The 13,226-nt window shown below is 34.1% G+C and overlaps 1 protein-coding gene across 2 annotated transcripts in view; it reads right to left on the minus strand.

Annotated features, from left to right (window-relative positions):
* CSMD1 (CUB and Sushi multiple domains 1) overlaps positions 1–13,226 on the minus strand; it is a 1,260,625-nt gene that overhangs the window by 329,625 nt on the left and 917,774 nt on the right. For both annotated transcript variants that reach the window (XM_068937332.1, XM_068937331.1), the window contains exons 13-15: positions 7,880–8,062; positions 5,751–6,077; positions 2,848–3,042 (exon numbers count right to left, since the gene is read on the minus strand). In XM_068937332.1, coding sequence (XP_068793433.1) covers positions 2,848–3,042; positions 5,751–6,077; positions 7,880–8,062 — 705 coding nt within the window. The remainder of the gene's footprint in view (positions 1–2,847; positions 3,043–5,750; positions 6,078–7,879; positions 8,063–13,226) is intronic.

The raw sequence follows: 13,226 nt of genomic DNA on the forward strand, positions 1-13,226 counted from the left end.
TGGTCAGGCATGATTTCCCCTTCGAAAATCCATGCTGACTGTTCCGAACCATCTCCATGTCCTTCATATGTTTGAAAACTTTATGTGTTTGGGAATGTTTTCCACGATGATTTGCACTGACTTTCCAAGGATTGAGGAATGAGGCCTGTTGTTCCCTGGATCCTCCTTCTTGCTCTTCTTGAAGATAGGAGTGGCATTTGCTTTCTTCCAGTCCTCAGGAACCTCTCCCAGTAGCCACGACCTTTCAAAGATAATCAAGAGTGGCCTTGCAATGATATCAGTCAGTGCCCTAAGCATTCATGGGTGCATCCCATCAGGTCCCATGGACTTATGTCCAGTTTGTTTATATGTTCTGTAACCTGATCCTCTTTTCTAAAAGGGCAAAAAGTATTGCCCCAGGGCTTAGAAAGCAACAAGTCTAGAGAGGGAAGATTTTTCAGAGTAGGATCAGAGAAGGGCCACTAGAAGGTTGTCTTCAGCGCACTGATTTCTGATGAAATTAGTTAGACAACAGCCTATCGAACTGAAGAAATTTTGAGAAATATAGAAACACAGCACAGGGCTTTGGGGTGTTATATTCTATCAAAAGCTATGGAACAGTCTACAACAGTACTTTGAAGGTCATGTAAATTTTTCTTAGCATCATTATTATCTTAGCATTACACATTATGCTTAAGTAGTTGGTGGCACCATTATCAGCAAATTCCATATTGTAGTGCATGGAATCTTGTCATTTATCATCTGTTTTTCTAAGTAGTGACAGGCAAATCTGTAATGCCACATGGAAATTAATAGTAACATGAATTTTTGAGCAGTAAATTAATGTTTCTTGCTTTGATTCACTGTTTCTAACAAATATTGAACTCAGTTATTTTGATTTCACTCAAGACTTGTACTAGTATACCTCACTTACCTCTGGGAAGTTTTTCCACATTTTAGAGGGTTTAAAAAAAAAAAAAAAACACCACCCAAAAACAGGAAACACACACAATGAATCTATCTCCAGGGGAAAATGATCAGCCAGGAAAATGGTTATTAGATTACATGTTTATAGCTGATGAAGAATGAAATTTATTCCACTTTTTTTTGTTGTTTTTTAATTAAGTTTGGTCATACTAAACACAAGAACAACCACAAGACTGTTGATTATCACCAGATTATAACATATCACTTGCTACCTACATTTCAGGTATCATTTATTATAGAGAGTGTTAAGTATACAGAGCCAAAAGGTAGAAGAAACATACTAGTTGCACAGAAATCTCTGACAAGTAGAAAGAAACTGAATTATCTCTAAACTATCCAACAAGGATGCTTGGCGTATACTGTTATCTAAACCCAAAAACTCCTTTAATAACATTAAAAAAGAGAATCCACATCAAAAAGAGCACATCTTGATTGCAACTTGAAAACTATACAGTCTTCAAAACTGAAAGAAACCACAGACAAAATCTAATAAAGACTCTAATTCTTTCCTCATTACAAACTAGGTAAATGCCCCACAAAGTTCAGAGAAAAGATAATTGAGCTGTAGTTATATACTTTCTCAGCCATTTTAGTATTTGTTTCATCCATCAGTTTCCATCTCTAAGCACGCATCATGGCTCCTTTGTCTCTGACCCTGTGGAAACTGTTTAATAAAATTATACAAAGATTGCACTGAATACTGTATTAGTTATGTGCATAGAGTTCAAAAATGAGAAAATAGCCCTTGATTAAGAATATCTCCCTATTCCCTGGTTTGGAGTGGGCCGGTTTTGCTCCAGGCAAAAAAACCTGCTCCTCTGAGTGACTCATTACATGACCTAATTAGGAGAAGAAATCCTGCTAGCATAATACTTAAGTTCACATATACCACATATGATCAGATTTCTAGCAGATTTTTTTCAGTATCTCTAAATTTTCTTAGAAATGCACAGACTTATGAGAACTGAGTTGCCAAATTGCTAAAATGACAAATATCATAAAAACAGTAAGATCCAGACACTTAAGTGGTGGCAATGACGCTGAAATTAATGCAGATGTGAGATTTATACCACTTAGAGGGTTTGGATTTGTTTCTGCAGAAATGTAGGATTTCAGTGAGTGCCTGATATATCTACTGTTTACAGAAGATACACAATGTTCTGAGCATTACTTTCAACAGAAACACACTACCCATTTAATAAATCTATTCACACTTCTTGCCTGTGACCTGTGGAGTACCCTCACTCTAAGCATCATGAAATCAGGCTATTTTTTTTTACTTTTTTTCCTCACTCTGTTTCACACTACAGAAAGACATAATCTGAAAACAGCTCATCTTAGTCTGTTTACTCCCCTAGACAAGAACAGAAAAATACATTCGGAATTTCTGAATTAAATATTTTTGGGAATATAATCAACTTTAAAAATATCTCTAAAAATATACTGAAGGTTAATATGTTACACAACTTCACGTATATCTTTGTTTTAAGAAAATTAAAAGCAAATTTTTTTAAAAAGACATTTAAATAGAAACTTACCTCACTTTTCTATGTGGAAGGTAATTGTATTTATTCTCCAGTATGCTACAACCAAAACTGTTATAACAGCTATAATTCACAAGCAAGTAATGATGGTGACAATCAGAATTTGAAAAGAGCAGCAACCAGACTTTCATGATGCTAATTTATTTCAAGAATATAAAAGTAAGCTATCTAGTTTGTATTATTGCTCTTCTCATTTGACTGGAAGAGTGTTAAAATAAGACAAATGAATAACTTCAGCTGAGGCAGCCTTATTTATGTGCAAAATGTGAAAAGTAAGCTGAATTTAAATAGTTTCATTATGCAAAAAGTAGCTGCAAAGTAAATATTGAGCCCATACCTTCACAACGTGGGACAGCACTGCTCCATACTACATTTCCATCTTGCATAATGCACGTTATGGATTCAGAGCCTTGGGTCTTCACAAAGCCATCATCACAATGAAAAGAAACAGAACTTCCCAGAAGAAATCTGTCTCCAAAACGTCTCCCATTTATGGGAATGCCTGGATCATGGCACTCATTCTGACCAAAGGCTAATAGTAAACATATAATAAGTATAATAATAGGCATAATAATAACAACAACAATTAAAAAAACTGTCAACTTTGTCTCTTTTTTTATTATTTTGGGGTAAAAATATCCTCAGATAAGTAAGAAGATCACAATATAATTCAAAGAAGAGAAAACTCTTCAATAAAACGTCTGTGTTAAAACCAGTGATATTCTCACGGACGCAACGTACCTGAAACGTTGAAGCTTTTGAGTTATGTGAAGCTTAAATACATAAAACACAGAAACACTTTGCTTAAATTTCCTCTAGATAAAATTCAGCTGCTTTCCTCTAACAAAATGAGAAGTGTGGTTTTATATCACAGCTAATCCAGCATATTCACAGGTTACTGCTAAAAACTGTAGCCCGTCTGCTGCTGCCCCAAATGATTAGCTTTTCATCCAACTAGCAAACTCAGCTGACTCATTTCAAGGCTGCTGGGCAGAGCAGCCTGCAGCCAGCTAGTGGAATAACAGTATGGAGTGCGACATAGAGGAACCCATACCTCAGTGTGTATTTGACCTTGTTGGGGGATTTCTCACCAATGTGTGGATGAATGAGTCGTAGAGAGCAGTATGGATGCATTTGAAGTTAGAACACCTCCATCCTCTTCAGGAGGTGAATGCAAGTAGAGGAACCCTCAGTTCAAGAAAAAGGAGGCGAGTGCTTGTAACCCTTATGTCCAGTGAGGGGAAGATGTGCACATAACTAACCGTGTGAGTGTGTGTATGGGGCGGGGGGAAGAACTATAGAAATTCATAGGTGTTTATTAACATTTTGTAAGTTTCTAGCATTGCAGTTTATTTACTGAATTGCTCAAACTGATCCTGAACGTATAACTCACTGATTGTCAGTTATATTCTGTTAATGAATCAATAAACTGCTTCAGTTCAGATTTGATTTAAACCACGTGAGTGGAACAGTTTTTCCCTACAAAAACATAGCATGCTCAGAAGCACTAGCATTTTAGCTGAACTTAGATTACTAGACAATTTTCCTAAGAAAAATATGGACTCATAAACTAGGGATGCCCTCATCTACCATCTCTGTTTCCCACTATGGCAGACAGATGTGCTCACAGAAAATTCTAGCACATACTGCATGTGCCAAGCTCTAAGGTAACACCAATTTTAATGAGAAAAGTGTGGTGGAAAGATCTTTTCAATAATACCTGAGTGATCAGGACTCTCATGGAGTTTGATTCTTAAGGCTTATACTCTCGACTGCATAATTCTCCACTTCAAATAGAAGTAGCAAAGATTGTCCTTATCATAGCCTGTCTTTACTTTGGTAGAAAGGCATACAGAAAAAAAAAAAAAAATCTAAATAATTTCAGACTGAAACAGACCTAAAATTTAGGCCTCACATCTTCTGGTGAATCTTTTAATCTATACAGTCTTAGGTAAAGTGAGAATGTCTCTTTTCTCTTCAAAGGACAATAATTATGCCACTCTTCAACAGAATAGTTATATTCTGGTCTGAAAGCAAAGGAACAATGTAGGCATGTAGGAGTTAAAAATGGTTGCAGGCTGTGGATCCCAGTTTTATATATGACATCTTTCTAATAATGCAACAAAACATCTTGGCGCAGGACAAATATTGTTAAATGACTGATTATTCTGATTGACACAAGATAGGAACAGCACAAGATGCAGCAAAGCAGACTTTACTGTCAGTCAACTTCTTCTATAGCCTTAGAAGGTAATTTCTTCCAGTAAAAAGTTACTCTCCATCCATTCTGTCTTTGTATCACCAATAAAACTTCTAGGACAGTCAGCATTCTATGGCAAATGTCAGTGTTTTCTACATGAAGATGTGGTTATCAGATTTTTCAGTATGAATACTTTTGAGTAATATGCTTTAATATAAACAAAACAACAGATGTGTATATTAGCAATCCATGCAGCCAGGTATTTTTTTAGCCTGGTTTCCAAAAGGAGAAAGATTTATGCTTTCAACAGTTCTTCATATGCACTTGTCTGCCAGGCCCACGTTTATTAACTTTTGACCTTGCTGACCATTTGCAACTAAATTTTGCACACTTGTGAACTGCATTCTCAAAGATACTAAGTTCCTAAAAATTTCATGAAAACTCTAGCTGGACAGAAGAATGATTCCTAAATTAGTGTACTCCTATGGGAAAGACTTCTGCCTGAGATCATCTACGTTCTTAGACACTAGAGAAAAGGCACAGAAGGTAACTATGTGGTGTACCACTAAAAAGGGATCTATATTCTTAGGGGTCCATATTTTTAGATAAAACACTACCTAACTAGAAAATATAATGCAATAGAAGAGCAGGCTCCCACAACCATTTGTTTGCAGTCATATTCTTATTTTTATTCTTTTTATTTTTCTCTGCTTTTCAGATGACCATCACCATATTTGGGATCTAAGCTTAATACCTTTATAACTTTATTCCTGCTGGTTCCATTGAGAGTGAGGTGCATTAAAACACTGGCATGGAATGCCTTGATTGCAATGATTTGGGCTTTAGTTACATGCTCTGCATTTATGCAGCATCCACCGAAATGTCTTTAAGTAATGAAGCGATTTCCTCCAGTTTACTTCTGTCCTCCAAAAAAAAACATGTTCCACTCACCTTTTCATTATTATGAAGAAAGACAGCTTGAATAGAAATAAAAAAAAGAGACATAAAAATAACCATAAGATAAAAGCAGAGGTTCTTACTTGTGTAAGTGATATTAAATCCTCTTCCAGTGGTAGAGTGGTCTGACTGAAATTCAAGTCTTACTATGTGCCCACTGCTAGCCAACTGAGAAGGGACCTCATTGCCAGAAAAAGTGCCAAGAGGTGGTAAATCTGAAATCCCATCATCTTTCACTGTAAGGTAGTCAAACTGAGGTTCTACATCAAAGTCGTTGAAAATCAGGTGGATTCTGCTTCCTGGCTCTGAGATAATCAACCAAACACAGTTCATGTTGTTCCCATACTCCTCAGGATAATTTGGTGAAAGAATAATTCCAGATGGGGTGGTGAAGTTGAAGAAACATGAGACTAAGAAAAACAATAATAAATTCTCAAAATACTATCCAAGAACATTATGAATGCTTGTCTTTGTATTTTCTATTCTTGTGGAAAATATTTTTGAAGTTTGAATCTGAAAGCTACTACAAATACAACCCCTAGGTGGCAACAAGTTTAAGACTGCCAGAATATTTCTCCAGTCTAGCATGTCACTGTTCTTGTGCCATCATGGTTTTATTTCCCGATGTGAGGCAAAGTTACAGCACTAGGGATTGCAAGATATTATTAGAAGCACATGGAGAATGTCAGAGAATGCAAAAGTAATGTCTGCTGCATCACAAATTGGATGAATTGATAAAGCAGTAGGCTTTTTTGTTCTGAAATGAAAATGAAAATCCCAAATTTAAATTTTATTGTCCCTAAACAGTAAAGGGGTATGTGTGAAAATGTATTTAGCAGTCAAAAAAAAAAAATCAAGCATAGGGCCAGTTTGTGTCTGTAGTACACAAAGTTCATGCTGATGAAAGGAACAGTACAAATTTAGAATGTGTGTCAGTCAAGTACTCCTAAGAGGATACAGTACAAATTTATTTTTACCACTGGTGTTCTTTTAATACCTCGGGGAGATGAAACAAAATGATTCATACCTCTCCTTTTCTGATCCTTTGTGATGTTTTGTATCAAGACTAACTAATTTCAGAGCCATGGACTTGTGGCTGGTGTTTTATTGAGAAACACAGTGCATTCAGAAAGAGGAATGCTCACTGCATGTTAACTAACACAAAGGATAACTATTACTCAGCTCTTCAAATTTTTCAAATTGAACTCAATGTTTGTAAATAGACATTGAAAATCTAGGCTCTCTTATCTTTCATGGTGCATATATGCATCACACAGTGGAGCACTGTAAAGAAATTCCACAACACAAACTAATACATCTACCCAATGCAACAGTGCCATGCAGAAATACAACTTCTGTCTTCAAAGGGAATTGCAGCCACTCTGTCCCTATGTCCAGGCTCTTCGAGCTTAGACACGTTTCAGTGCTGCATGTACATATGAAGGCTGTTGCTAGTTCCAGAGCAAGCTCACTCACCTAAAGCTTGGTAAGTCCTGTAGCAGCTCAGCTGCAAAATATAGACATGCCCCAGTAAAACTTAGGCATCTAACTCATTAAAATTCTTTTCAAAATTCAATACTGAATTATGAGACTATTTACTGGAAAAGCTAATGAAATTTGCAACGTTCTTTTACAAGTGGTCAGGAGACCTGAAGTGCCTAACTTACCTGTCCAAAAGAAAGATTTACTCTATTTTAGCTCAGAACAAAAACAAATGAACAAAAAAGCTGTAAAACTCTATTTAAATCCATCCAAAAGGTCTTCCATGTCCAAAATGCTTATATTCCTTAAATCCATTTTCTTACTGTATTAGCATGTAAATAACAAAGCTTTTATGTGAATCTGTAGAGTACTTTGCACTGCCAGAATCAATGTGCATGTTCCACATAGTTCTATTGAACACTTACATGCTATTAAGAAGTGCTCAGTTAAGAGTCTTATTTAACACACATTTACATTAAAAGTGTCAAATGGTTCAGTTAAATACAATATGAGGGAAAAGAAAGAAAGAACATTCTAAAATGGTCATCCCGATAAATTAGCTAAAATCAAACCAACTAAAATCTTTTTTGTGACTGCATAAGTCTTCAAGGTCTTTTGAAATGTTTTCCTTGTGGTTAGTTGCCAGTGCTAAGAAAAGCAATAGGCCGAGGTCAGAAAATTAGTATAGTAAAAAATAAATAATGATAGTAATAGTAATAATAGTTCTTACAAACGCAGCTGGGTTTGTTGCCAGACCACTGGTTGTTTTGTTGACATGTAATGGTTCTCTCTCCCACAAGTTCAAAAGCTGCTTGACATTCAAAGGTAAGTGTGTCTCCATGCAGAAAACTACTGCCAGTCCTTTTTCCATATGATGGAATTCCAGGGTCTCCACAACCTCCTTTCTCAATTTCTGAATATCAAAAAAATACAAAGACAATTAGTAAGAAAAATACATTTGCAAATAATTTATTTTTCAGTATCAGAAGTACCTTCAAAATATTTGGCATTGTATCTTGAAATAATATTTTCAACAGAAAATGAACCAAAGGTAAAAGCTGGGAAAGAGTCTCTTTGCTTGATTCTAAACATGGAGATATATTAATGCATAGATCCCATTTCTGGTAATGAAGTACTGGTACTGAAGAATTTATCTTAACTCTCATATATGAAATTCAATTTATAAGGCTATTAGCAGTATGATTAAAAGCATGTAATTTAGTGGTAAGTTCAATGGATGTTATTTTAAGCACTGAAATATAACAAACATGAAATTGAGGAATAATTTTCATATCTCATACTTTAAATTAGATCCATATTTTGCCAGCTCCATCTAGCTACGCTGAAAAGAGATTAACATTTTACACTATACTTCCTAGATATGCTCTAGGAGATCTGCTATTTAAATAGTACTCCTTTCTTTTGTAAATATTAACTATACCTAATTACAAGATAATAATATAAAAAATTAGTCTTATGAAATCAATGAATAACAACAATATTAGCAGCAGGAACTGTAAATATTAATTGTCTGTAAATATTGTCTGTAATAAAAATATTGTATCACCTTATAAATTACTATAGAGTAGTTACGGCATAGATATCCATTGAAAATGAAGACCTTCTGGTTATTAAATTTAATGATTCTTTGCCATTAAATTCAAAGTAGTTTTACTATTAATTTCCATTTGAGCAGCAACAGTAATAAACACTTTTTTACCTATAAACTGCGCTGTTACTTCTGTAGAAAAGCATGTAAACCTCATTCCAATAAAATCAATCATAAAACTCTCATTATTTAATGTTTTACAGTTCAATCCAAGGTACAAAATATGAAATATTATTAAGGATAACATGAAAAGTCAACTCACTGAATAGTATTAAACATTACTATCATCTAACATTATTAAACATGTCTCCAGTCAAATATCATTAAATCTACTAATGTTAAATCTTGGCAGAAGTGTGTATCTTGACACACCAGCTCCAACAGAAATTGTAATATGCAGGATGGCAGCAGGTATGATTTATTATGATAGGTGTAGTCAATTCATTATGCTTTCACCGTTAAAGCAGTTGTGAACAGATTGCTGATAAATATGTTTACAAAGGTCTGTCATGTATTTCACAAGAGAACATGTTATTCATCAGAATAAAGGGATGTATACATTTTTTCTTGGTATTATCAAGATCAAACACTGAAGAGCAAATTAACAGTAACCATTCCATCTACGAATTCAAAGGAGTTACAAAATCATCTATTTTATTTAAATAATTCTTTGTATGAGAGGAAAGCCAGAATGTATCAGACAACTGAAAAACATCTTCTGAGAAGTCTAGTACACAAATATGGAAAAACACCAGTAGAACAATATCATAAATAATATTTATAAATAAGGACTACAAACTACATGTCTTTAGAAATGCCTTAAAGGAGCTTCGTCTACTTGTTCTTCCTATGAGACATTGATTACTGATGTCACAATGGAGGGCTGGAAACTTGTGTGTTCCCAGTTTTCTTGAGCTCCAAACCCCATGTAAAAATACGGGGATCTACAGAAAACCACAGCACTACCACATTTTAGTTTATCAGAGCTACATCTAACCCAGCCTTCATGAACGACCATCCACAGTGTTTTTCCAAAAATCCGTTGTCTTGAGGAAGAACGGAGCAGTACTGCCTCAGGAAGGAGTGTTAGGAGACAAACTGCCTGCAGTGCTCTGCAGAGGCATTGCTCAAGATTTATCCCTTAAGAGAAAGCAGTGTGTGTTTCCTCCCATGGTCTACAGAGCAAGTATTGTAACATCTTTAATTAATGCATTTACTGAAGTAGAAAACAGATCAGGATGCTTTCTAACTCTTAGAAGATATATCAGACCTGGGAGAGGGTTATGGATCAGTGAGCCAAACCTTTTTACAGAAGTTAGCTAGAATTAAACTTTCTGACATTGAAATAGCAAATGCCTTTTTATGGGAAGATAATGCACTATTTCTTCACTCAGAACTAATTTTTATTAATAGATGGGAGAGTGCAGAGGAAGGCAGGAAGTTCAGACAAATTTTAGTGATAGGTATACTTGACAAATACTTAGTGCTTCTCTGTATCAGCCTTCATTCAAGAATGATCAGTTTCATTTGGGGTGGAGGTAATATCTGGATATTTAAATACTTAATTTGCAAGTACAACAAGTAGTTTAAAATATAAAAACTGAGTTCAGGCCAAAATTTTTTAAAAATATTTTCATTCTTTGGAAATAAAGGTTTAATGAAATCTGTTGTTTGTCTCATAAAATATATATATTTCAATGCTGAATTTTATTTGTTCTCTTAAAATACATTTGAAGGAGTCTTTTAGCACATTATTTTACATTGAAAAGCCAATTACTCACAAAATATCTAAAAAAAAAAGTCTGAATTTTACTTACCTGAAATGTCAGGGTTTGTGCCCATTTGCCTAACATAAAAGCAGTTTATCAAACCTGTTACAAATTTATGAGGCACTTCTGACAATTTATGATTTGCATTTTGATAATTAAAAGTTTTGGAGAATTCCATTCGGCTCTAGGAGTTTAAATCTCTTCAGTCTTGAAGTGAAGACTATCTGCCTTTTCAGAAAATGTGCTTTAGTCAACAACAAGTTATTCAGTTTAACAGAAAGCATCTATTTAAATTTAACAGATAGCATTCACTTCTCACTTTAAATTTCACATAAATTTGCTGGTATGCACATTTACTGTAACATTCATATCATATTTATATTAAATTACAGTTATTACTATCAGTCTCACAATTTTAGATTACTTAATAATCTATCAATTAATTTTACTGTGTGACAAAAGAGTCATTTTATTGCCCTTCACAAAATCAATCAAATGGAACACCCAACTTAGATATTTCAACAAATTTCCATACACTTCCTAAGTGTTACAGCTATTTTTGCTCTTAGGTTACTATTAACTAATGCAAATCAATTTTTTAAAGATTAATTTAAATTAATTAATCTTAAAAATTTTCTTCCAAAACACTGGAGGAATATTATATCCCAAAAAGCTTTATCTTAGCTGGTTAAATTTCTCATAGATAGATTGCAAGGATGTAGTGGTAAAGATGAAAAAATCTCTCCCTCACAAAAAAATATAAATTTTTAGTAATAGTTCCAGATATAACGTTTGACTTTTTAAGGTCTTTATAAGTATTATAAAATATAAACTCATATTAAAATTTTGCTGGCAACAGAACACCATATTAAATATTCTCTTTCTTAGTATTTAGGAAACCATGAGGGGCGTGATAGAGCAAAGCAGATTAGGTCAGATGCAAGAAAGAAATGTCTGTACGCTCCTTTTCACCAAAGAGCCAGCTGTCAAGTATACTAATGATGGAGTAAAATTTAGGGAAGACAGAAGGGACACAATTCTTTTATATATATACATAACAAATACCATTTGGTTATATTTAAATCTAGATTACTACAGGCACGTAATGATTCCCAACATATTTCTGTCTTCTGGGATTTGTCTGAGTTTATTTCACTGTCTCTTCTTGTATCTGTCGGTATCTGGCTTGATCAGAGAACAAATTAAAAAATGGCTAAATTCAATAGTGTCTTGAAACCATTACCTCAACTCATGCCTGAATTACTTTCCATCATCATTTGGAAAGAGACATCATATCAGATGACTAAAAAGAAAGCAATCTTCTGACCAAGCCAGTAGGAGCTGTGCTGAGCTTTTAGAGATATCCTATGGAGCAGAAAAGGCTCTTAAAGCAACGAATATGAAAATAAAAGCTATGTTAACCTATTTAAAGTGTGGCAATACAAACTCTATTCCTTTAGGATTATTCTATGCACTCATTCAATATTGCACTTCTTTTGATCTGAGTCCTTAGAGCTGTGTGAACTCCATGAAGTTTGCAAATAAGCTCTCAAGCTCAAATTCAAACAACAGTTTCCTCTGGTTACCAAAAATATTAACATAAATCTTATTCAATTGTTTCTGACTTTCATGTACTCTTTTCAGCAGCCTAGGGAAAGAGACTTTTCATCTTGTTTGTAAACTAGAAATATTTACTTAGTTTTAGAAAATATTCTCTCTTTAATGTTGGCAGAATGACAAGATTAGATTTCAGATGAGAAGATCATACACTTCTGAATTTAATCAAAGACCTTTCTCCTGTTGTGTTCTCTTTCAAAGGAAGAATTATGGCAACTCTAAAGTGATGTTAAGCATCTGAATAAGTATTATGAATATTACTTGAAAGTTGTCACATTGCAATTCAATTGTTTTTGATGAGAAGGCTTTGCATTACTTTGACTCAGGTATCTGAAACACATAATAAAATACCTCATGGATTATAACATTTGGGAGGCTTGAATTTTTTAGTCTTGGTAGTAATTTAATTTTTGTTTTGCCCTGTTGCTAGGTTACAAATGCACACTTGATTCTATAAAGTCATTATGTTCTCAGTCACATTATGTGATATTTTAGCGAATCATCATCAAATCACTAAACCTGAAACTTAACTCTACAACTTTAATCAGTAGAGTTATCAAAAAAGTATAGCACATTTAACATTTTAATAATTCAGATGTATAAATAAAATTTCAATTGTTTTAAATACATGTGGATAATAAAACAACCACATGTGAGTTTTGTTGTGATGTTAAGTTTCAAAATATAGCTACATAAGGAGAGAAGCATATGACAGGATAAATGCTGTATTTTAATTATTCCAACTCTTGTAATACTTATTGCATACTGTGAAGTTTTAAGCTAATCTTCCCACTTATCTCAAATAACAAAATAACTAGCAGCACATTATGATCATGTAGCTTTTGTCTGACTAGCAGAATTCAAATGTCAGTTCCAGACAATGACATTAAAACGCTTGCTTAATGAAGATGAAATAGTATATATAAAGACAAATTCTGCAACTATAATGTGACGTAAAACCAGTACCTCTGTTAAGTCCATCATTTGCAATAGGCAGATGATTTATGAATGAATAATAATTACTGCGCTAAATAGACACTACTTCTATCTACACAATTCTCCTCTATGTTCCTTGGTCATCA

This window comes from Struthio camelus, chromosome 3, assembly GCF_040807025.1.
Source record: "Struthio camelus isolate bStrCam1 chromosome 3, bStrCam1.hap1, whole genome shotgun sequence".
NCBI classification, from domain to species: domain Eukaryota; kingdom Metazoa; phylum Chordata; class Aves; order Struthioniformes; family Struthionidae; genus Struthio; species Struthio camelus.